A 25,600-nucleotide genomic window follows, 5' to 3' on the forward strand; every position below is an offset into this window, starting at 1 on the left:
AGAATGTGGATATAACCAGACAGTTGCTGGTCCCTATTGACTTCCATAGTAGGACAAAAATATACTATATGGAAGTCACTGGGGACCAGCAACTGTCTGGTTATTCCCACATTCTTCAAAATAACTTTTATTTTCAACAGAAGAAAGAAACTCATTCAGGTTTAAAACAACTCGAGAGAGAGTAAATGATGACAGAAAGATTATTATTAATATTAATGTTATTATTAACAGTTAAAAGCATTTAAAGAAAGTTTTTGTCAGAGCCCATGTTATTCTTAATTTTGACATTGATTTTTACACCAGACATATAAATCGGTTCAAAATATCGGTTATATGTCTACTTTATCTATAATAATCGGTATCGGTCCTGAAAAACACATATCGGTCAAACCCTAATTTGTATATATTCTAAATAAGAGATGGTAAATGGACTGCATTTATATAGCGCTTTCAACAGACCCATGGCCATCCAAAGCACTTAAATTTAGCTTATGATAATATGATAATAATAATATTGCCTCACATTCACCCATTCACTCGCTCATTCATACACCGACGGCGGTGTTAGCCATGCAAGGTGCTTACTTTGCTTAAGATAAGGATTTATTAAGTCCACATGTCGAGAGCTGTCATTCAAACCACACAACTTTGCCATGCTGTTTTATTCGTTGGAACTATGGTTTCAGGAAACACAGACTTGTTGAACTATTGTTACGAACTGCTCTGAAACACGGGTTGAGGTTTCAAATTAGGGATGTATGATATTGGATTTTTGCCAATATCCGATATGCTCATTTTGGCCGATGCCGATACCGATATGCGTTTATTTCTTCCCTTTGTTTGGAAACAACACCATTTTGAGCAAAACCTTTTCTTTTTTTTCATTCTGGTTTCAGATTTCTGAGGTCTCCTTACAAAAATGATACTTGATAAAGATAAATAAATGTTAATTAAGTTATTTTCATAATAAGAGTATATTAAAAGCTCTGAAAATAACAATAATAAAGTCAGTACTTTTTCACCCCAGGCAGATGCAGTTGTAACCTAAATAGTTTATTTTTGGATTTAACTAAGTGCACATGAAGTAGACGCGGCATGACATCAGTTGATGTTGTCTTTAGTTTCAAATAAAAAATTCTACAATTATTTTAGAGCACCTTGGATTATTTTTCATCATCCATTTCATAAAATGTTATTAACAGATTAATCAACTGTTTATAAAATTATTGAACCCACTTTATATTAGGTGGCCTTAACTACTATGTACTAACATTTTAATTAATCATTTGATACAATGCACTTATTGTGTACATGCATGTTTTTACATTGTACTTACATTTAAAAAAATACCTGCATGTAATTACAGCTGTAATTAATTTCTGTAGTTACATTTGTAATTACACAGTTGGCACTTCCCTTACCCTTACCCTTACCCCTAACCCTACCCTTAAATTTACTCATATCACCACACCTGTCCCTAACTCTACCCGTATCCCACCTCAATATAAGCAAAGGTGTTTTGCAATACAATTTGAACACAGTAAGTACATTGTACTTATTTTTTTTAAGTAAGTACATAGTACTTAAGGCCACCTAATATAAAGTGGGGCCAAATTATTTAATGTACAAAGGTCATGCTTGTGATTTATGACATCATTACTGACATCAAGTTATTTGTGTATTCTACTTTTCATTTTATTACTATAACAGCACCCCCACTAAATATATATAACATTCTAGAGGGCGGGCACTAGGACCTGGAGGAGGCTTCTGCTGCTGTGGAGGCTGCTGCACGCGCTAGAGAGTGGGGAGCCTCCTTCTGTATGTGCATTCACAAATTCAAGGCAGCATTTAAAAACTGTCAATATAAATCACCATACATGCTATGTATTTGCTTGTTTGAGCTTGTTTTCACTTCAAGAATAACCACACTGCTGACATGATCTTATCGCTATAGCACTCGTGAGTTATTGCAGGCGCATATCGGCAAGGCATATCGGCATAATTTTTTCATAGTTTCCGATGTCGTACCGATAATATTCTTCATCCCTAATCCAAATGCAGCATTTATTAGGGGTAATCCACAATCGTAATCCATATGACAGACAAGGGTCAAAACTACAGGGAAGACAATCCAAAACAAACAACAGGGTAGAAAACATGGGCAAACAGGGGGTCAGAACACAGGAGACAAGAGAGAGCGCTCAGAAATGCAGTGTGACACATACAAGACTTCGCAATAAGTGACTGAAAAAAACGGGGCTTAGGTAGGCAGAGTTACAAGGGCAATGACAAACAGGTGGAAGTGATCAAACAATAATGAATCCAGGCAATGGATTATGGGAAGTGTAGTTCATGAAGGGAAAGCCCAGGAGATAGGAGGAGTGCCCTAGTGCTCTAGTAGAAATCAAGGGCACTCCAGCTGGTAACAATTATGCTGGGGTGTTTCCCATACAACGATGTAACTTGCTGTTGTGTAAGAAAAATATCCATATTTAAAACTTTACAAACTGTAATCTCTAACTTCCGCTTACTGTCGTATGCGTGTTCATGAGAGACTGGCGTTCCAGCGTATGACGTAGGATACTCCGGTGAGAATATACTTGTTCTTGCGAGAAGCAAGTTTGGATTTGCGCTATCCTCTGCGCTTCCGCGATCGTCACCGGAACTTACGCTACACCTGCGTCCCACGTCATACGCTGGAACGCCAGACTCTCATGAACGCGCATACGACAGTTAGCGGAAGTTAGAGATTACAGTTAGTAACGTTTTAAAAATTGATATTTTTCTTACACAAACACATCGCTTCGCTTCAGAAGGCCTTTATTAACCCTCCAGACCCTTGTGGACTAACAGCCAGTCACTGCCATTATAATGCTTGGAAGAGCCAGGACATTTTTTAATATAATTTTGATTGTATTAGTCTGAAAGAAGAATGTCAAATTAAATTAAAGTAAATCATGGGCTAATTTTCATTTTTGGGCAAACCATCCCTTTAATTCTCGTTTTTTTGCTATAGGATAAATTATGACATTAGTTTTCTCAGTTATTTTGCTTTATTGATCAAATATTCAATTCAATCATAGGATCGTTCATACGTACTACAGCACATAGGGATATGCACACTCTTCAAATGGCACTTTAAATCTCTTGACAAACTAAAAGACATAAACAACATTTGTATATATTCAAAATAAAAGATATAGATTGTACTGAATGTCAGCTTGCTTATTTTGCTCAATATAAGGGTTTATTAAGTCCACATGTCAAAGAAACTATATGCTTCTAACCACAGGTCGAGAGCTGTCGTTCAAACCAAAATCTCAACCTAACTTTGCGATGCTGTTTGTGAATGTCCATTGGAACTATTTCGGGAAGCACCGGCTCGTTGAACTATGCTGATAATGACGGAACTTGCGACCATAGTTGGCAATGCTTTTGGGAAATGCACCCCTGAGCATTACTGACAGATTGGGAAGGGAGGTGCTGCAACAATGTAAAATAATGTGTTTTTTGAACATTCAAGCATGAAAACCTATTCTAGTAGACCCCAAAATCAAAAAACTGAAAAAGGGCATAATATGGCCTCTTTAATAATGAAAATAACTGTTTTCCACTATAAAGAACCTTTTGTGCAATGGAAAGGTTCCAAGGATGTTAAAGGTTCTTCATGGAAACGGTTCCTATTCTTCAATAAACAACCTTTACTTTTAAGAGTGTATACATATGTTTGAACTGCTCAATATACTATCTTAAAAGGTAAACAGGATAATATAACCAGGCATGTTAGAAATTCGAGAACTGAGCCTGATAAAGACTCCTTTGACAAGGAACTCAAAAAAAAAAAAAAAAAAAGCATTACCTCCAACATGTTTTCCTTATTTGACAACTGTGACGGCTTGTCAAAGTGGCAGTACGGCAGATGGAGTGAGAGAGAGGAAGCTGAGGGAAGAAGGGAAAAAAGAGAAAGAGTTAAAAGGAGCAGGAGAAAAAAAAAATCTCATTTAGTTTCTCTCCAGTGACTGTGGCACGTATTGACTGAGCCCTGTCGGTAGCCTGTTACAGACAGCGCTGTCTCCACCAAGAGCACTTCACAGCTTTTTGTTGGAGCCGACGGCAGACAGACTGATTCAACTGACTGTGATTGGAGTCGCAGCGTTGTGTGGAAGAGTGTTTTTTCTTTTTGTCTCTAATGCATGCATCAGTGGCTTATTAGTTATGGAACAACAGGTGACTATTTTTTCAATAATGGAGGAGGATCAAGGTTAAAGCACATCCATGTTGAGCATCCGGAAAAGCACATAAGAGCGACCAAATGACTCTGATCACATCTCAATGTTGCTTTGACCAAGATCAAAATATAGTTTCCAAATGTGTGACATCGACTGGACCCCTTTAGTCACTGCCCAGCAAGCAATTTTGCATTTAAAAGATGTCTAATAGCCGTCCATACACAACCCTGGCGTCTAGCATAAAGCAAGGCAAAATTTGGGCTGTCAGTGAAAAGGTAATAGATGTCTAATCACAATAGAATCTAGAACATGAACATGTCAAACAAAATGAAACCAAACTTTGTACTGTTGACATTGCTTACATTATGGAATATCATACATCTCGCAAGTTATTTTGACAAAAATGTAACCAAATTCAAGGTTATTTTGGCTAGAAGTGGGTTACTCATAACCGGACTATAACGGGTGTAATTAACCGAGTAAATGACTGATATTGTTTGCAGGGATACCTGTAGGCTTACAAATCTCTGAAGCTTTCAACAATAACATATCAATACCAAGATCAACAATATTATGCAAAAAAAATAAACCAATCTTTGTACATTAATGTTAGATACAGTGTTAGAGACAGTGTTGTTATTGATAAGTAAAACTAAAATTGTTTTCAAGAATTTAAATAAATCTGAATTTGAATAAAATATAAATATTAGATAAAAAACTTTAAAAACTAAGAATATTTCCCCTAGTAACTAATTGAAATGAAAAGTTGATGTTACTATAACTTAAATTTAAAAAATAAATAAATCAAAGCTAAATATAAAAATAAAAAATTCAATAATAAAATGAAAACTGAACATATAAAAATAAAAGCTAATTCAAATATGAATAAATACTATAATAGTATATAAATAATACTAAAAATGATACTAATATAATAAGAAGAAGACATTTACGGTGGTTCAAAGGATTTTGTTTTCCCTGGCCTGTAGTATTTATTTTCCCAGCCAACGTACTTTTGGCCGCATGTTTGATCGTTCATTTATTTATTTTTTTGTATATTCGTTTGTTTGTATATTTTACGCAATCAGTAAAGGTTGTTTCGTTGAATGTTTTCTTCATTCAAATTATTTTTTCCCCTAGCATGCTAGAAATACAGCTATAATGTAACTCCATAAATTCATAAACACAGTTTTGTTAGAAAACAATGGCACACTATGCAAAACACCACCGATGGTTTGTGGTTTTCAACACTTTCTTACAGATGCTTTCAAGAATCATCACAAGTCATTTGTGCAGCACTGGCCCAAAACTCTCTCAGAGACCATCCTTTATTGTTGAACCCTGATGTGATTGTCTGTATGATGATACAGCTTCAATATGGCCAAACACTATCAGCAAATTAATGCCATAGTAGCCTTTAAATACCAGTTTATTGTTTTATACAGGGGGGAAAAAATGAATTATGATGTCATTCTAGAGCAGATGGCAGAGCATATGATATGTTTACTCCTTACAGCTAAGAAAAAGTGCTGCTAGTGTTCGTCAAAAAGCCCACCAATCACATTCAATTTGTTTTGACTCACCGCCACCATTTAATTTATGTTTGGCATTTGCATAGAATGTGCCAAAGACAGTGATGATACAGAAATCCCAGACCTAATATAATGCTCCTAATATAAATGAGTCACCATTTTGCAGGAAAACACGATAGCAGATCACCGCTCACCCACTCACCCTCCATCACACAAACACACATTGTTGCTTTCTCACTGACACACACTAAAAACACACATAGATAGACAAACACACCCTCACTGTGAACCCCGCGCTCCTCTTTTCTCTCTCGCAAGCTTTTATCTGTATACTTGCCGGAATCCAACACCCCCGACAGATAAACATGCTGGACATGAGCAAATAATAAATTAACGTGTGAGCCGAGTACAAAAGTTCTCAAGCCAAACAGAGCCGTGTGTGTGTCTGTGTGTTATGGCAGAAACACAATGCTGTCTTTTCCAGCATGTGCGGCGATGAGGACCACCTTCTTGTTGGTCTTGGCGGAGGGACTCAATGAGCCGTGCTAGAGAGGAAAGTGTGTATTTACGCGGACATCGAGACATGTCGTAAAATTTAATGAACAAACCCCAGATGGCTTGGGATGAACTGGAGTGGATCACTAACAAAAATATCAAGCTGAAATTGTCTCATAAAAAAACGGTTGTGTACTTAAAGCAAAACCCAGTCCCTAAATGACCCCTAACAAGCTCAGTGCTCACTAGTGTGAGATCCAGTGAGCAAAGCAAATATACCGGCATAGTGGATGACTGGGATTGGACATAAGGAGGACCAAAGGTCACTGGACACCTTAACTGTTTCATTATAGTTTTTTCAGGGAAAAGCTGTACTTAATTACAATAAAGCTACAAACAAATCTTTACCATATGTCATGGGGTGGAAAATTGCACGTTAGCTTGGAATTAAAGGTAACTTTAAAGTGTGGCTCACTCAAATTCTCATCTAGAATTAAAGGAATAATCCAGGTTCAATATTAGTAGGATGTGTTCACACTTGGCATGTTTGGTCCGAACCCTGGTGCGATTGCTTTGTTACTGCGGTTCATCAAGTGTGAACGCTGCCATCCGAACCCTGGTGCGCACCAGTGTTCATTTTGACAGCAAATTTTGATTTAGTTTCAGTCACAGTCTTTTGACTAAAATGCCATTTAGTTTTAGTCATATTTTAATCACCTGAATTGTTTTTAGTGTTAGTCTAGTTTTAGTTTAGGAGATTTAGGAGACTAAATCTACAGTAGATTTAGTCTCCTAAAATCTAATGAGTTTAGTTAAATTGTAATAAATTAAGCATTTAAGCCTTACATAACCGGCTGTCACTTGAACTGACATTTTGACATAATTTTGTTTTTGACATTAAAAATACACGAAAGAGCTGTTTTTAAAAAACAGCTATATAGTTTTTAGAACTTTGTATTTCTGTTTTAGTCAGTAGGCCATATCAGGTTAAGCTAAAGCTTCAAATAAGTTTGTCTATTTATTTATTTAATTTATTTAATTTCAAGTAATGAAGATTTTTTTCTTAATGGTTTTAGTTAACTATTATAACCCTGCTACTTTATTGAATATGTGTCAAATACTGGTCTTTCCTCCTGAATATGAATTAAATGGGAATGAAATTAAATACAGTTTATTGTGTAACCAAAAACGAATATATAATGCATGACTTGTAATTATAAACAAGCTCGAAATACACCGGGACTCTTATTTTGAAATGTATACGCCTCTGTTGCAGCTGCTCATTCAAGTTCAGATGAGGGAGATAAAATATGCATTGTTACAACCGTCTTAAACATATTACTATATAAACATCGTAAAGTAAACATTGTCATTGTTCATCAGCTTTAGTTCATAAACAATTGCCTGGCATAAATGTGCGCTATTCATTGATTGTGAACCGCTCTGGAGCGCTGTATTGGGGATGCGTGAGCCTATAGAAGCGCATTAGCGCCGCGTTTTCCAGCGGTTAGATCAGCACGTTCAAATCAAATGTGTGCATCTGTTACACAGGTAATATCCGTTCTGACTGGATCTCTTCCCTAATCGTCCCTCCCTAACATTTTCATCTCGTTTTTATTTGTTGACGAAAATGACAGTTGATTTTCGTCATAGTTTTTGTCATCAAACACTAGATTTTATTTAGTTATCATCTCGTTTTCGTCAGTGAAAAAAGGTCGTTGACGAAAATTATGACGAAAAATATTCGTCAACGAAATGAACACTGGTGCGCACCAAACAAGACCGCTGAAAAGATGGTTCTCATCCGCTTCGAAACGAACTCTGGTGCGGTTCGAATGAAATATGAACGCAACATGGACCAAAGATATGTAAACGAACCAAAAACAGGACATTATGAGACAAGATGCAACCCTAAAAAGGACAGAATGCTCAAGCATGCCAGAACTTAGGTTCGGTATCTTTAGGTTTGTTGTGTTCACACTTAGTTTGGATTGTTTGGTCCAGACCAAAAAAAAAAAACATTTAGTCGCTTAGCGTTCACTTTGGCATTTTAACACCAAACCTAAAGATACTGAACCTAAAGGAATGGATATGTTCACAACCTGGGGTGCGTTTTCCCGAAAGCGTCGTTATCAGCACAGTTCAACGAGTCGGTGTTTTCCCGTTCATTCACGTCTTTTAGTTCGTCAAGAGATTTAAAGCACCGTTTTTAAAGAGTGCGCATGTGTGTATGTGCTCTAGTACGTAAGAACGAGCCAATGATTGAATCTGGAAATAAAGCAAAATAACTGAGAAAATTAGTCCTCAGATGCCAGGTTCATAATTTATTAATTAAACAGATCCATTAAAAGAAGTTATTACTCCACCACCTGTGTAACATCCTTAACCAACGTGGTTGAACGACCAATTTATGACAATACGGTTTTGGGAAACAGTCGTGACTATAGCTAGTTGATTTCTTCAACGATGCATCGTACTTTGGTAGTTAACCAGTGAGTTAAGTCGATGTACGGGAAACGCACCCCTGGTCGGATTTTATTACATATTGTGCTGGGCTTGTCGTTGTATGTGCTTACCCTACACTGTAAAAAAAAATCCCCGTAAAATTTACGGTAAAAAAAACGGCAGCTGTGGTTGCCAGAACTTTACCGTAAAAAATACGGCACACCGTTAAAAAAAATCCCCGTAAAATTTACGGTAAAATAACGGCTGCTGTGGTTGCCAGAACTTTACCGTAAAAAATACGGCAGTAACGTTTTAGGTTTTTAGGGACAGCACCATCTAATTTAAAGGTTTATAATGTAATAATTACAGTTTAAAAATGTTTTCTTTAACAGTTCAAAACCAAATAGTTTAAAGGTTTATATTGTAATGATTATTTTTACACTGTAAACAATTTATGGTAAAAAAAAACATATTTCATTAACTGAAATAATGTTAAATTACCAACCTATTGAAATACTAATATCTGTTATGTACCTTTGATACGGACAACCACCAATCACAGTGGTGATGAGAATCACGTGATGAATCAAAGCTCATCACAAGCAGCTTTTAAGAGAACAATACTAATATATAGAAGGTGCTCAGTGTCATTCACACAAACACTAAACACCATCATGGTAAAACTTACATTTAAAAAATGCAATAAACATTAATTTAACAACATCAGATATAACATAAAACCCTAATGTACATAACTGATTAGAAAAAAACAAAGAAGAAACATAGTTATTGCAATGAAAATACATCAAATGCGAAGTGTCATGCTGGGAATTCTGGGAATGTCAATTTACGGGTTTTTCACTGTAAATTACACAATGACTTGTTCTTTTTCACTTCCAAAAACTGTAAATTTAACGGTATTTTACTGTATGGTTATGTAAGGTTAGATCTATTACAGTTATTCACTGTATATAGTACGGATACTTTCTGTTAACCAATTAACTGTTTTTCACCGTAGCATTTTTACAGTAAAATACCGTTAAAATCACAATCATTATTTACAGTGTACATATGATGGTATTTTTATCAGCTGAGAACCAATGGAGAGCTTATAAAATGTGTAAAGGAGTCAAAACAGCGGCAGGAATCCCTCCGTCACACACACAAACGAAGATCTGCTGCCAGGAGACGTGGTTCAAACTGTGATGGTCAACATCTTGACTGTGATGATAAAAAGCAGGCATGCTTGAGAATTCTGTCCTTTTCAGAATGCATTTTTTATGGACTTCAAAAACAGTGCAACTATTACTGCAGTTATAATGCTTGGATTAACCAGAACTTTTTTAATATTTCTCCCATGACTTAATATAATTTTATTCGTCTGAAAGAAGAATGTCATATACACCTAGGATAACTTCATGGGCTAATTTTCATTTTTGGGTGAACTAACCCTTTAAGTAATGTTCAAGTATATTTTAAAGGAAACTTCATAATATCAATAAGTACACTAATATCAATGTGTACTAGTAGTAAAGTTGTAAGTGTACTTTTTTAATACTGCTTGGGACTAAATTGGCCCACTTTTAGTATATAAAATTATACGTTTAAGTGTGCAAATAACACACTCCTTTTCACTGAAGAAGTAATGTAAGTGCTTTTATAAAATTATAAGCTTCACATTTCTGGTTTTAAATCCTCAAAAGTGCCCCATTTATTTCCACACCGCCTTGATGTTTTTGAAAGAAAAAGTCTATAATATTTCTTGTGGTAATCAGCATAATAGCCAGATTTAGTCAATTGAGCTTAACTTGTACTCAACCTGAAATATTACTTTAATTATAAAAATATATATTTTTAATTGTACTGTTAACAGTTTTTGTCTTACTGTCAGAAATGTGTTTACTTTGACCCGAACAAATCTGACAGATAATGATGAATCCAATGCATTCGTATTTATTCTCCTTGATTTTTTTTTATTTAGCTGTTAGCATAATGCTAACGAATTTGATTTTATTCAGCTCTGTCGACCATGCAATCTCTGACAAAGCTGTAATATCATCATTAATCATGGTGAAGTGCTTCCACTCTCTTTGTAAAACAACTAAACATGGCATTCTCATGAAGAACACAAGTCTTTGTCTACTCAAATTCCTACATTTGCAGAATGCAAAAAGAGGTGCGAACAGATTGAGCCTTTAAGCAAACATGTTGTGAGCTGTGTAGGTATGTAAAATGAAGAGACGTCTCTCCTCTCATCTGAATGTCACATGTGTGATGAGGATTTTGTGAGTGTACTATATGTGCCATTGATAAAATCTTCCGGCTGCACTGACATATGACACATTCTCGCACACATGCACAATCGCACGCACTTACACTCGCACATCCAAGTGATGAGTCTGTTCACAGCATGGCTTTTAAATCAACACACACAGTTCTAGGTTCTGGTGACTGCTTGTAAGCCAAATCTTGAGATAGAGCAGAAGAAAAGAACTGGCAGTAGCTTCTATCTCACTCAGAAAAATGACTCAGTAATTCAAATGGACAGTTAAAAATATACAAGTATCAAACATCTGTTTTAGCTCCATGCAGAAAGACACAATGGAAATACATACAGTAATACGGTGATTTCACCAAGTACAACATTCACTCTAGAAATTCAGTGTTTTGGTAGTTTTTGTGTAACCCAGATCCTGGGTCAGACATAACAGCCCAGTGTTTGGGTAGTTTTTGTGAAACCCAGATCCTGGGTCAGACGTAACAGCCCAGTGTTTGGGTAGTTTCTGTGTTACCCAGATCCTGGGTCAGACGTAACAATCGAGTGTTTGGGTAGTTTTTGTGTTACCCAGATCCTGGGTCAGACGTAACAATCGAGTGTTTGGGTAGTTTTTGTGTTACCCAGATCCTGGGTCAGACGTAACAATCGAGTGTTTGGGTAGTTTTTGTGTTACCCAGATCCTGGGTCAGACGTAACAATCGAGTGTTTGGGTAGTTTTTGTGTTACCCAGATCCTGGGTCAGACGTAACAACCAGTGTTCGGGTAGTTTTTGTGTAACCCAGATCCTGGGTCAAACTTAACAACCCAGTGTTCGGGTAGTTTTTGTGTAACCCAGATCCTGGGTCAGACGTAACAACCCAGTGTTTGGGTAGTTTTTGTGAAACCCAGATCCTGGGTCAGACGTAACACCCAGTGTTTGAGTAGTTTTTGTGTTACCCAGATCCTGGGTCAGATGTAACAACCCAGTGTTTGGGTAGTTTTTGTGTTACCCAGATCCTGGGTCAGACGTAACAATCGAGTGTTTGGGTAGTTTTTGTGTTACCCAGATCCTGGGTCAGACGTAACAACCAGTGTTCGGGTAGTTTTTGTGTAACCCAGATCCTGGGTCAAACTTAACAACCCAGTGTTCGGGTAGTTTTTGTGTAACCCAGATCCTGGGTCAGACGTAACAACCCAGTGTTTGGGTAGTTTTTGTGAAACCCAGATCCTGGGTCAGACGTAACAGCCCAGTGTTTGGGTAGTTTTTGTGAAACCCAGATCCTGGGTCAGACGTAACAGCCCAGTGTTTGGGTAGTTTCTGTGTTACCCAGATCCTGGGTCAGACGTAACAATCGAGTGTTTGGGTAGTTTTTGTGTTACCCAGATCCTGGGTCAGACGTAACAATCGAGTGTTTGGGTAGTTTTTGTGTTACCCAGATCCTGGGTCAGACGTAACAACCAGTGTTCGGGTAGTTTTTGTGTAACCCAGATCCTGGGTCAGACGTAACAACCCAGTGTTTGGGTAGTTTTTGTGTAACCCAGATCCTGGGTCAGACGTAACAATCGAGTGTTTGGGTAGTTTTTGTGTTACCCAGATCCTGGGTCAGACGTAACAACCAGTGTTCGGGTAGTTTTTGTGTAACCCAGATCCTGGGTCAGACGTAACAACCCAGTGTTTGGGTAGTTTTTGTGAAACCCAGATCCTGGGTCAGACGTAACACCCAGTGTTTGAGTAGTTTTTGTGTTACCCAGATCCTGGGTCAGACGTAACAATCGAGTGTTTGGGTAGTTTTTGTGTTACCCAGATCCTGGGTCAGACGTAACAATCGAGTGTTTGGGTAGTTTTTGTGTTACCCAGATCCTGGGTCAGACGTAACAATCGAGTGTTTGGGTAGTTTTTGTGTTACCCAGATCCTGGGTCAGACGTAACAATCGAGTGTTTGGGTAGTTTTTGTGTTACCCAGATCCTGGGTCAGACGTAACAATCGAGTGTTTGGGTAGTTTTTGTGTTACCCAGATCCTGGGTCAGACGTAACAATCGAGTGTTTGGGTAGTTTTTGTGTTACCCAGATCCTGGGTCAGACGTAACAACCAGTGTTCGGGTAGTTTTTGTGTAACCCAGATCCTGGGTCAAACTTAACAACCCAGTGTTCGGGTAGTTTTTGTGTAACCCAGATCCTGGGTCAGACGTAACAACCCAGTGTTTGGGTAGTTTTTGTGAAACCCAGATCCTGGGTCAGACGTAACACCCAGTGTTTGAGTAGTTTTTGTGTTACCCAGATCCTGGGTCAGATGTAACAACCCAGTGTTTGGGTAGTTTTTGTGTTACCCAGATCCTGGGTCAGACGTAACAATCGAGTGTTTGGGTAGTTTTTGTGTTACCCAGATCCTGGGTCAGACGTAACAACCAGTGTTCGGGTAGTTTTTGTGTAACCCAGATCCTGGGTCAAACTTAACAACCCAGTGTTCGGGTAGTTTTTGTGTAACCCAGATCCTGGGTCAGACGTAACAACCCAGTGTTTGGGTAGTTTTTGTGTTACCCAGATCCTGGGTCAGACGTAACAACCAGTGTTCGGGTAGTTTTTGTGTAACCCAGATCCTGGGTCAAACTTAACAACCCAGTGTTCGGGTAGTTTTTGTGTAACCCAGATCCTGGGTCAGACGTAACAACCCAGTGTTTGGGTAGTTTTTGTGAAACCCAGATCCTGGGTCAGACGTAACACCCAGTGTTTGAGTAGTTTTTGTGTTACCCAGATCCTGGGTCAGATGTAACAACCCAGTGTTTGGGTAGTTTTTGTGTTACCCAGATCCTGGGTCAGACGTAACAATCGAGTGTTTGGGTAGTTTTTGTGTTACCCAGATCCTGGGTCAGACGTAACAACCAGTGTTCGGGTAGTTTTTGTGTAACCCAGATCCTGGGTCAAACTTAACAACCCAGTGTTCGGGTAGTTTTTGTGTAACCCAGATCCTGGGTCAGACGTAACAACCCAGTGTTTGGGTAGTTTTTGTGAAACCCAGATCCTGGGTCAGACGTAACAGCCCAGTGTTTGGGTAGTTTTTGTGAAACCCAGATCCTGGGTCAGACGTAACAGCCCAGTGTTTGGGTAGTTTCTGTGTTACCCAGATCCTGGGTCAGACGTAACAATCGAGTGTTTGGGTAGTTTTTGTGTTACCCAGATCCTGGGTCAGACGTAACAATCGAGTGTTTGGGTAGTTTTTGTGTTACCCAGATCCTGGGTCAGACGTAACAACCAGTGTTCGGGTAGTTTTTGTGTAACCCAGATCCTGGGTCAGACGTAACAACCCAGTGTTTGGGTAGTTTTTGTGTAACCCAGATCCTGGGTCAGACGTAACAATCGAGTGTTTGGGTAGTTTTTGTGTTACCCAGATCCTGGGTCAGACGTAACAACCAGTGTTCGGGTAGTTTTTGTGTAACCCAGATCCTGGGTCAGACGTAACAACCCAGTGTTTGGGTAGTTTTTGTGAAACCCAGATCCTGGGTCAGACGTAACACCCAGTGTTTGAGTAGTTTTTGTGTTACCCAGATCCTGGGTCAGACGTAACAATCGAGTGTTTGGGTAGTTTTTGTGTTACCCAGATCCTGGGTCAGACGTAACAATCGAGTGTTTGGGTAGTTTTTGTGTTACCCAGATCCTGGGTCAGACGTAACAATCGAGTGTTTGGGTAGTTTTTGTGTTACCCAGATCCTGGGTCAGACGTAACAATCGAGTGTTTGGGTAGTTTTTGTGTTACCCAGATCCTGGGTCAGACGTAACAATCGAGTGTTTGGGTAGTTTTTGTGTTACCCAGATCCTGGGTCAGACGTAACAATCGAGTGTTTGGGTAGTTTTTGTGTTACCCAGATCCTGGGTCAGACGTAACAACCAGTGTTCGGGTAGTTTTTGTGTAACCCAGATCCTGGGTCAAACTTAACAACCCAGTGTTCGGGTAGTTTTTGTGTAACCCAGATCCTGGGTCAGACGTAACAACCCAGTGTTTGGGTAGTTTTTGTGAAACCCAGATCCTGGGTCAGACGTAACACCCAGTGTTTGAGTAGTTTTTGTGTTACCCAGATCCTGGGTCAGATGTAACAACCCAGTGTTTGGGTAGTTTTTGTGTTACCCAGATCCTGGGTCAGACGTAACAATCGAGTGTTTGGGTAGTTTTTGTGTTACCCAGATCCTGGGTCAGACGTAACAACCAGTGTTCGGGTAGTTTTTGTGTAACCCAGATCCTGGGTCAAACTTAACAACCCAGTGTTCGGGTAGTTTTTGTGTAACCCAGATCCTGGGTCAGACGTAACAACCCAGTGTTTGGGTAGTTTTTGTGAAACCCAGATCCTGGGTCAGACGTAACAGCCCAGTGTTTGGGTAGTTTTTGTGAAACCCAGATCCTGGGTCAGACGTAACAGCCCAGTGTTTGGGTAGTTTCTGTGTTACCCAGATCCTGGGTCAGACGTAACAATCGAGTGTTTGGGTAGTTTTTGTGTTACCCAGATCCTGGGTCAGACGTAACAATCGAGTGTTTGGGTAGTTTTTGTGTTACCCAGATCCTGGGTCAGACGTAACAACCAGTGTTCGGGTAGTTTTTGTGTAACCCAGATCCTGGGTCAGACGTAACAACCCAGTGTTTGGGTAGTTTTTGTGTAACCCAGATCCTGGGTCAGACGTAACAATCGAGTGTTTGGGTAGTTTTTGTGTTACCCAGATCCTGGGTCAGACGTAACAACCAGTGTTCGGGTAGTTTTTGTGTAACCCAGATCCTGGGTCAGACGTAACAACCCAGTGTTTGGGTAGTTTTTGTGAAACCCAGATCCTGGGTCAGACGTAACACCCAGTGTTTGAGTAGTTTTTGTGTTACCCAGATCCTGGGTCAGACGTAACAATCGAGTGTTTGGGTAGTTTTTTTGTTACCCAGATCCTGGGTCAGACGTTACAATCGAGTGTTTGGGTAGTTTTTGTGTAACCCAGATCCTGGGTCAGACGTAACAACCAGTGTTCGGGTAGTTTTTGTGTAACCCAGATCCTGGGTCAAACTTAACAACCCAGTGTTCGGGTAGTTTTTGTGTAACCCAGATCCTGGGTCAGACGTAACAACCCAGTGTTTGGGTAGTTTTTGTGAAACCCAGATCCTGGGTCAGACGTAACACCCAGTGTTTGAGTAGTTTTTGTGTTACCCAGATCCTGGGTCAGATGTAACAACCCAGTGTTTGGGTAGTTTTTGTGTTACCCAGATCCTGGGTCAGACGTAACAATCGAGTGTTTGGGTAGTTTTTGTGTTACCCAGATCCTGGGTCAGACGTAACAACCAGTGTTCGGGTAGTTTTTGTGTAACCCAGATCCTGGGTCAGACGTAACAGCCCAGTGTTTGGGTAGTTTTTGTGCAACCCAGATCCTGGGTCAGACGTAACAACCCAGTGTTTGGGTAGTTTTTGTGTAACCCAGATCCTTGGTCAAACTTAACAACCCAGTGTTCCAATCAATCAATCAGATTTGAAGGATAAGTTTACAGTTTATGTCAAGTTTAGTCCGGGGTTAGTTTTACAACCGGAGTTAGAGCTTCTACATCACTCTCCTCTGATTTAGGGATAAGTTATGGGTAGGGTTAGGGGTAGGAATAGGGTTAGGAATAGAGTTAGGACTACATTTTCGGACAGGAATGTTGTTCCAGGATCTGGGAATGTGACGCTACTTCACTCATGCATCAGTGTATGTGTGTGTGTGTGTGTGTGTGCATGTGTCTCAGACAGAGAACTTGAGAAATTGTATGACTCACGATGAGTGACCAATCACTGCTGACGTGCAACCCCGGGAGTTACACTGTATTGTTATGAAGAGCTTTTTAACAGGCGGATACTGTCAGGAAGCCTATTGGCACAACATTGACATGCAAATGTATGTGTGTGTGTGTGTGTGTGTGTGTGTGGTTCAGGTACATCCTATGTTATGGGGACAAAATGTCCCCATAAAGATGGCAATATCCGAAAGCCTTGTCCTTGTGGGGACATTTTTTGGTTCCCATGAGGAAAGCAGCCTGTAAATCATACTAAGTGATGATTTTTTAAAATGTGATGATATCTGTGATGGGTAGGTTTAGGGGTTGGGGATAAAATATACAATTTGTACAGTATACAAATCATTAAAATCCCCATAAAACATGAAAGTGTGTGTGTGTGTGTGTGTGTGTGTGTGTGTGTGTGTGTGTGTGTGTGTGTGTGTGTGTGTGTGTGTGTGTGTGTGTGTGTGTGTGTGTGTGTGTGTGTGTGTGTGTGTGTGTGTGTGTTTTAGCTTTTACGGTTTGCGAGCAATACTTTTGCCGGTCAATTTATCCTGCATTCCAGCCCTCTGTATATGTCACAGAAAGAAAACCACGTATGATTTAAATGCATGCAAATATCAGAGGAAACATTGTCAGTCAGTGTCATGTGTAGTTTTGGAAACATTCCCGCAGCAGGTTCATGATGAGGGCTGTAGCAGTCATGTGATTTCAGAGATTACTCCTGAGGAAGAGTGAATCAGAGCCACTCCCAGCAGTCATGCAGCAGTCAGGTCAGAAACACAAGCCAAAATTCAGCAGAAATGTTCAAGCATGTCTGAAAACACCCACAAACAGCGACATGGATGGTGGCCAGTGAGCCACTGCTAAGGTCATTAACCTTAAACAATCTAACCCTAACACAAATATATGTTTGCCGAAAACAAACAAAAAATCATTCTGAAATCATAGAGCAGAACATTAATATGTGTCAACTTACTAGTTTGTGACCAGGAGTAGAGTCATGCATGCATTTCGACTATCAGCATATTTAGCTTGCAGCTTATTCTGGCCTATTATTCTCACCTAGACTGGGAAAGCTTGTTGACATTAAAAGTGAACAATCACTGTTAGTTTAGTTCAGACATGCCAGGGTTGATTATACTCAAACACTCGCACAGCAGCATCTGTATGACAGTTTGCTTAGAAAACAAATTTAGCAAATTAGTAAATTAGCAGAAATTAGTGTATACTGATGTCTGTCCACCCTAATGTAACAGATTAGTTTACTTACACCACCATTCAAAAGATTTTGATGATTCATTTATTTGATCAAAAATACAGTTAAATACCATTTAAAACTATTGTTTTGAGTGTAATTTTTAATGCATTTTAATGTAATTTATCCCTCTGAATTTTCAGCATCATTACTCCAGTCTTCAGTGTCACATTTTCATAAAAAGAAAAGAAAAGAAAAGAAAAAAGAAAAAAGTTATGCTGCTTAATATTTTTGTGGAAATCGTACTATTTTTTTTTTCAGGATACTTTCAAAAGAACAGCATTTATTTGAAATAGAAAAACATATTATTTTTTCGTCTTTACTGTCACGTTTGATCAATCTAATGCATCTTTGCAAAAAAAATAATAATAATAATAATATTTGTCAAAACCACAAACATTTGAACAGCGATGTAACTCAAAAACAAAGCAGAACATAAAATTCTGCATATGTACTTCAGCAAGTCAAGATTACTTAATTTTTTCTTTATAATTTTCTTCATCAAATTAGGTTTATCGTGACATCACCCATAGGATTCTGAAGAGCAGTTTTGAAGCGTAAAGTAGGGTCGAGCTGGCCGTCGCCATCTTGGCAGCGCGTCATCGCGTCACTCCCGGATAACAAATGGGCAAAAAGGCGGGACGTGGGCAGAGTTGAGGTGACGTGATGACTAACAGACAGCAGATAAATGGCTATCCACCTGTCACTCAAAGTGGCAACGCCCTTAATTATGCAGAACTTTAAGGCTTTATATAATGTAAACGAATGAGTTTATTCTGCTGTAAAGCATTTTAACATGGGGCTCAATGAGATTCTGCTCCCTTCTGGAGCCTGTCTATAGTGGCCAGTCGATGAATTGCAGTTTAAGTCACTTCCGTATTGGCTTCAAGATATGCAAAAGCCTCTAAGTCCGTCTGATGTTTTTCTTTGAAATTAGCATTTTTGTCAGGCTCCTACTGAATTTTCGGTACTTCGGTACTTTCTACCGAAGGACCGATACTTCTGAATGGACTGAGGCTAGGTTTTAGCGGGTTTGAAGTGAAAGTATTTGATGAACGTAGGCCTATACTATATATGGAGAGCATTCACTCACTATCGTATATATATATATATATATATATATACAGTGAGGTAAATAAGTATTTGAACACCCTGCTATTTTCTGCTATTTTTTTAAGTTCTCCCACTTAGAAATCATGGAGGGGTCTGAAATTGTCATCGTAGGAGCATGTCCACTGTGAGGGACATAATCTAAAAAAAAATCCAGAAATCACAATGTATGATTTTGTAACTATTTATTTGTATGATACAGCTGCAAATAAGTATTTGAACACCTGAGAAAATCAATGTTAATATTTGGTACAGTAGCCTTTGTTTGCAATTACAGAGGTCAAACGTTTCCTGTAGTTTTTCACCAGGTTTGCACACACACTGCAGGAGGGATTTTGGCTCCTCCACACAGATCTTCTCTAGATCAGTCAGGTTTCTGGCCTCTCGCTACCTTTATATGCTTCTTACAGAGCCAGTCCTTGGTTATCCTGGCTGTGTGCTTTGGGTCATTGTCATGTTGGAAGACCCAGCCTCGACCCATCTTCAATGCTCTAACTGAGGGAAGGAGGTTGTTCCCCAAAATCTCGCAATACATGGCCTCGGTCATCCTCTCCTTAATACAGTGCAGTCGCCCTGTCCCATGTGCAGAAAAACACCCCCCAAAGCATGATGCTACCACCCCCATGCTTCACAGTAGGGATAGTGTTCTTGGGATGGTACTCATTATTCTTCTTCCTCCAAACACGTTTAGTGGAATTATGACCAAAAAGTTCTATTTTGGTCTCATCTGACCACATGACTTTCTCCCATGACTCCTCTGGATCATCCAAATGGTCATAGGCCTTTATCACAGAGGAATTGAATACCGGAAGTGCGCGTCGAAGCAGTGTGCTGATTCTTCCGGTTATGCATGTTTTCAATGTGCTGTGAACACCTAGCTGAACAAACGACCATTAAAATAAGCATCTGGAAGATGATTTAAAAATCCGGACATTTTCCGAGACAGGAGAAGAGATAAACTGATCATTACTGTGTACAGGATTTTCCAAACTATGTTGAACTTGTCGTTTTTTAATCCGACATAAGCCGAGGGTCGTAAACATACGTGATTATTTCACCACACGGTGTCAGTGACTCAGTGCACGTCTAAATAGTGTCCGCGATTAAGTGTGTGTGAGACCTGACGAATAAGATCTGAATGAACATATTGATTTGTATTAATATTTTAGTCATTGTTCTGTCACTTTTCAGTGACAATCATTTCACTGTAGCCTACAGTATATGTAATTCACATATTTATGCCAAAATTCAGTCACGCTATTAACGTATTACTGTTTAAGATTAATTAAATGCTTAACATTGTTTACTTTCTTTAAGGCAGTTACCGCGCATTCATTCATCTATTTATTACAAGAAAATGAACCATGGTTTTTATTACAAATAAAATAAAACATGGTTATTGTAGTTTATCATGGTATTTTTTAGTAAAACTAATACAAATGGTAGTCAATCCACGAAAAAAAAAACATGGTTACTACATTCTTACTATAATAAAACCATGGTTAACTTTCGTAAGGGTGTTTATCAGTCAAATTAATTAAAACATGTAACAACAGGTATGAAATATGATTAGTAAGAGAAACACTGTTAATGAGAAGACAATCACTGGACTGCGGCAGGTTAGAAATGTATTTATTATTCAGAATGCACATTGGGATGGGAACATTTCAGCAGGCTGACGATATGAGACACGTAAACATCCGCAGTTTGGAAATGCATAGGCCTACAACACACAAACATACAACTTCATCCCACCATATCAGTCTCACCCATGCTCTCCTCTATTCTTTTAGTGTCAGGAAATGTTCAAATCTGAGGTAAGGATGTCACTATTTAGTATTAGAGCACGGGATCACTGCAGTTACACCCGCGTTTTGATTGAGTCGCGATGGGACCGGAAGTAGAGGTGCACTGCTTCACTTACCGGAAATAGGAAGTGTGATAAAGGCCTATTGGCAAACTTAAGACGGGCCTGGACATGTGCTGGTTTAAGCAGGGGAACCTTCCGTGCCATGCATGATTTCAAACCATGACGTCTTGTATTACCAACAGTAACCTTGGAAACGGTGGTCCCAGCTCTTTTCAGGTCATTGACCAGCTCCTCCCGTGTAGTTCTGGGCTGATTTCTCACCTTTCTTAGGATCATTGAGACCCCTCGAGGTGAGATCTTGCATGGAGCCCCAGTCTGAGGGAGATTGACAGTCATGTTTAGCTTCTTCCATTTTCTAATGATTGCTCCAACAGTGGACCTTTTTTCACCAAGCTGCTTGGCAATTTCCCCGTAGCCCTTTCCAGCCTTGTGGAGGTGTACAATTTTGTCTCTAGTGTCTTTGGACAGCTCTTTGGTCTTGGCCATGTTAGTAGTTGGATTCTTACTGATTGTATGGGGTGGACAGGTGTCTTTATGCAGCTAACGACCTCAAACAGGTGCATCTAATTTAGGATAATTGCAGAAAATCCAGAAAATTGCACTGGATGAACTATTACCCCTTTGACTGGCAATCATTAAAAGTTCAACATCACTTCCATGACTTGTGAGATCATGACAATTCACTCCCCACCCAAATCTCCACCTGCGTTCCCAAAAAATGGGTGCACACGTGAACTGGACTGCATGCATACGCACAGAGACAGACACCCACACGCAGATACAATCTCACTGCTGATAACAGAGACCTGTTCATCTCTCACATCGTGCACTGACACGTGTCATAGTAAAACCTCGGGACCAGCTGATGTTTGGCAGCAGTTTGACTGCAAATGTTCTGCATGACATTCTTTTTCATTCCATGCGAGACGATCTTGAGCAATTTGCCTTCTGATTGACCTGTGCGTGTGCAGCCCTTAATGTTTCTTCTCCCTTTTGTCTATTTGCTTGTGCTCGACTCGTTCCTGATAACCTCAGAGCACATCATTCACATCAACTGGACATTCATAACATGACGCAGCTTTAATAATTTTTTTGGTCGTTCTGTACCTTCTTATACATAATGCCATGGTATTAATGCCTGGACAATGATAGAGGACCAACACACCCATAGCCTAACCTTATTTCATGATTTATTATTTCTTTGGTGCAAACCTGGTCATGTACTCAGTTCAGTTCATACCTTTGGGAGTGACGACCATGAGTGACTAAACAGACTAAAGAAAATATGAACTCACTTTTTTTGTGAGTGAATGTGGTTAGTGCTTTTGTGATTAAAGTATCCCTATTATGCTTTTTTCGAGTATTACCTGTCACACAGTGTGTAATAGCTATTTGTAAATGCAACGTTTTAAAGAACAAAGTGCACAAAAAAAAATAATAATAATAATAATGTATAATTTGTTACATTTATATAGCGCTTTTCTAGGCACTCAAAGCGCTTTACATAGAAGGGGGAATCTCCTCAACCACCACCAATGTGCAGCATCCACCTGGATGATGCGACGGCAGCCATTTTGCGCCAGAACGCCCACCACACAAAAGCTGATTGGTGGAGAGGAGACCGAGTGATGAAGCCAATCGTATATATATATATATATATATATATATATATATATATATATATATATATATATATATATATATAGGGATGATTAGGAGGCCATGATGGACAGGGGCCAATGGGCAAATTTGGCCAGGATGCCTGGGTTACACCCCTACTCTTTATTGAAGGACATCCTGGGATTTTTAATGACCACAGAGAGTCAGGACCTCGGTTTAACGTCTCATCCAAAAGAGAATAAAGTTATTGTCTCCAGAAATAAAGAACAACAACAATTCCTACTTCCTGTTACATAGGCTACCTATAACGATTAAGGGTTACCCTTTATGGTTACACTATATTTTAAGTTGTCTTTGTAACACTGTAATTACACATTTAAGTACTGAGTAAGATTAACTACAGGTACCTACTATAGGGTTAGGTTTAGGGATTGGTTTGGTTATAGTTACATGTAATTATTAGGGCTGGGTAATGACACAAATTTCACAATTTGATTCAATTTTGATTCACAAGCTTGCAATTGGATTCGATTTAATATAGATTATTTTGGATATATATCAGGTACAATTCATGGCAAATTTTCTAAAGGAAAACAAATCTCTTAACCAATGCTGTAAACTATGGGAGTCAGTTGTAGCCTACTAAAATATTGATGGTAAAAATTAACTGATTTGTATACAAACACTTAAATTACACTTTTTTATATAATAATAAAGTTATATGATATATGAACATTTAAATGGTGGCTGTCATAAAAACTTGCCTGATTCATTCAAACATGCATTAAATATTGAAGAACATAAAAAATTATAATGAATATGTAATGAGGTGCATATATTTAGCAAAATGCTCTTTAGAGTAAATTTTTCTGGCTGACAAACGAGTTTATGGACACTGTATATGGTTTTTCTGAGGTAAATGTGACATTACGTGACATTGTTTATAAGCTGTTTTACTGACGTCTTTCCACGGTTGAAACACTGACTGAGCAATTCCATGTGACATGATACAGATTTCGGTAAGTTGTACTCTTAGATGCTCATACATGTTTATTTCGCGCTGTAACTGCTGGTATTAAAGCGAAGGAGATGATCAGTTCACGTGAGCTCCACACTGCCACTTCTCTTGAACTGATCTGCACCAAAACGGCATTTATGTTTTTGAATTCCGTAATAAAATAGAAGTCATTTGAAATCTGAGACTTTGTTTCATATCAATAGTAACAAAGCACAAAGGTTATTGTGATTTATTGGATGGGAGGCACGCTACAATTCCCAGTTCATTCATCAACTGAAAACTAATCGATTCTTGGGATTTAAGAATCGATATCCATTCGCCAAAATGAGAATCAATTAAAATCGAGAAATTGATATTTTTTACCCAGTCCTATAGTAATTATGCATAATTTATAGTTGTTACTATAGTAACTACATGTAACGTGTAACGATGACATTGTAAAATAAAGTGTTACCCACTTTATTTTATGGTGTCTTTGTTACACTTAATTATACATTTAACTACTGAATAATATCAAATAACTACTGTACATGTACTGACTATAGGGTTAGGATTAGGGTTTGGTTTAGGGTTAGTTGCATATAATTATGCATAATTTATAGTTATTGCAATTGTAACTGCATGCAGAATATGTAACAATGACACTAAGATAAGTTACCCAAATTTGTATAATGCCAGCGATGGTCTTCATTGGCTGCCTGTGACCAACGTCTACTTTGACCCTCCCTCAAACACTGTAGTTGTAGATGAGACTGAAAGAGTTCGGCTTCGTGTTGTCAACATGTTGGAAAGTTGCAGTTTTTTTGCAGAGGACTCTCGCTGGATATGATACAGAAAATCGCCATTGTTCGTATCACTGTGTATCAATCGCTGAGGAAAGCCTCTAGAGCTGAAATACCATTATGTTAAAGGGTTAGTTCACCCAAAAATGAAATTTCTTCCATTAATGACTCACCCCAATGTTGTTCCACACCCGTAAGACCTCCGTTCATCATATGGTATCTGCTATCGCACCCCTGCTATCGCACCAGATAACACGTCTTACGTCAGCAGCTTCACTGTGGCGTGTGAACGCGGATTCAAACTAAACCGGAAGAGAAGACAATGCTTAATAAAGTCTTAGTTTTTGTTATTTTTGGACCAAAATGTATTGTTGACGCTTCAAAAGAGTCTAACTAACCAAATGATGTCACATATGGACTACTTTGATGATGTTTTCATTACCTTTCTGGACGTGGACAGCAAAGTGTGCATACACTTACATTCAAAGGACTGAAAGCCCTCGGACTAAATCTAAAATATCTTAAACTGTGTTCCAAGGATGAACGGAGGTCTTACGGGTGTGGAACAACATTGGGGTGAGTCATTAATGGAAGAAATGTCATTTTTGGGTGAACTAACCCTTTAATAGTTGTTTCGTTTCCAACACGCGCTGTAAGCAGTAGACCAATCACAACAGACTGGGCCGTCTGACCAATCAAAGCAGAGCAGACTCGTGGAAAGGAGGGGGTTAAAGAGACTGAATGTTTGAGAAAATGAGGTGATGTGTAATGTATTAAGAGAAAGTGTTTTTTAACACTTGTTGCATGTAAATCTGTAGCAGGAGACCGCCAAAACAAAATCAGGAACCTTCAATAGGGGCACTTTAACTAAACTTTGCATGTAAAGAATGGGATTAAGCGTTTAGAGGAGTGACAAGTGTATTTGAATGGTCTATTGGCTGAATTATATCTCTAATCTACTTACTGTAACAGCATTTGCATGCAGTATGTGATGACAGGAAGAAGATAGACTGAGAGACAATGCTACAATGTTATTCATGTGAGTTCGGCTAACCTGTACACACAGAGCCATGTAAACACACAAAGCTATATGAAATATGTAATATTTTTATATGGGGGGGGGGGGGGTATTTTGGTCGCTTTAGCTTAATATTTCATGACCTTTTTCATGGATTTCCTCTGTATTTTATTTAGGTCATCTGATGC

At 38.9% G+C, this 25,600-nt stretch overlaps 2 protein-coding genes across 3 annotated transcripts in view; one reads left to right on the forward strand and one right to left on the reverse strand.

Moving 5' to 3' along the window:
- The window catches only part of LOC307131377 (RNA polymerase II elongation factor ELL2), a 379,314-nt gene that overhangs the window by 66,843 nt on the left and 286,871 nt on the right, over positions 1–25,600 (reverse strand). Inside the window, exons 1-2 of one of the 2 annotated variants that reach the window (XM_079824987.1) lie at positions 24,568–24,698; positions 3,863–3,942 (exon numbers count right to left, since the gene is read on the reverse strand). In XM_079824987.1, the coding sequence (XP_079681113.1) occupies positions 3,863–3,942; positions 24,568–24,607 (120 nt within the window). In that variant the 5' untranslated portion in view covers positions 24,608–24,698. Of the gene's footprint in view, positions 1–3,862; positions 3,943–24,567; positions 24,699–25,600 lie in introns of those variants that run through there. The other variant, XM_079824988.1, reaches the window with a different exon arrangement.
- Positions 1–25,600, forward strand: part of fkbp16 (FKBP prolyl isomerase 16) — a 74,692-nt gene that overhangs the window by 6,480 nt on the left and 42,612 nt on the right. The gene's annotated exons all lie outside the window — the stretch shown is intronic.

Source organism: Gobio gobio, assembly GCF_949357685.1.
Source record: "Gobio gobio genome assembly, chromosome: 9".
Taxonomy (NCBI): domain Eukaryota; kingdom Metazoa; phylum Chordata; class Actinopteri; order Cypriniformes; family Gobionidae; genus Gobio; species Gobio gobio.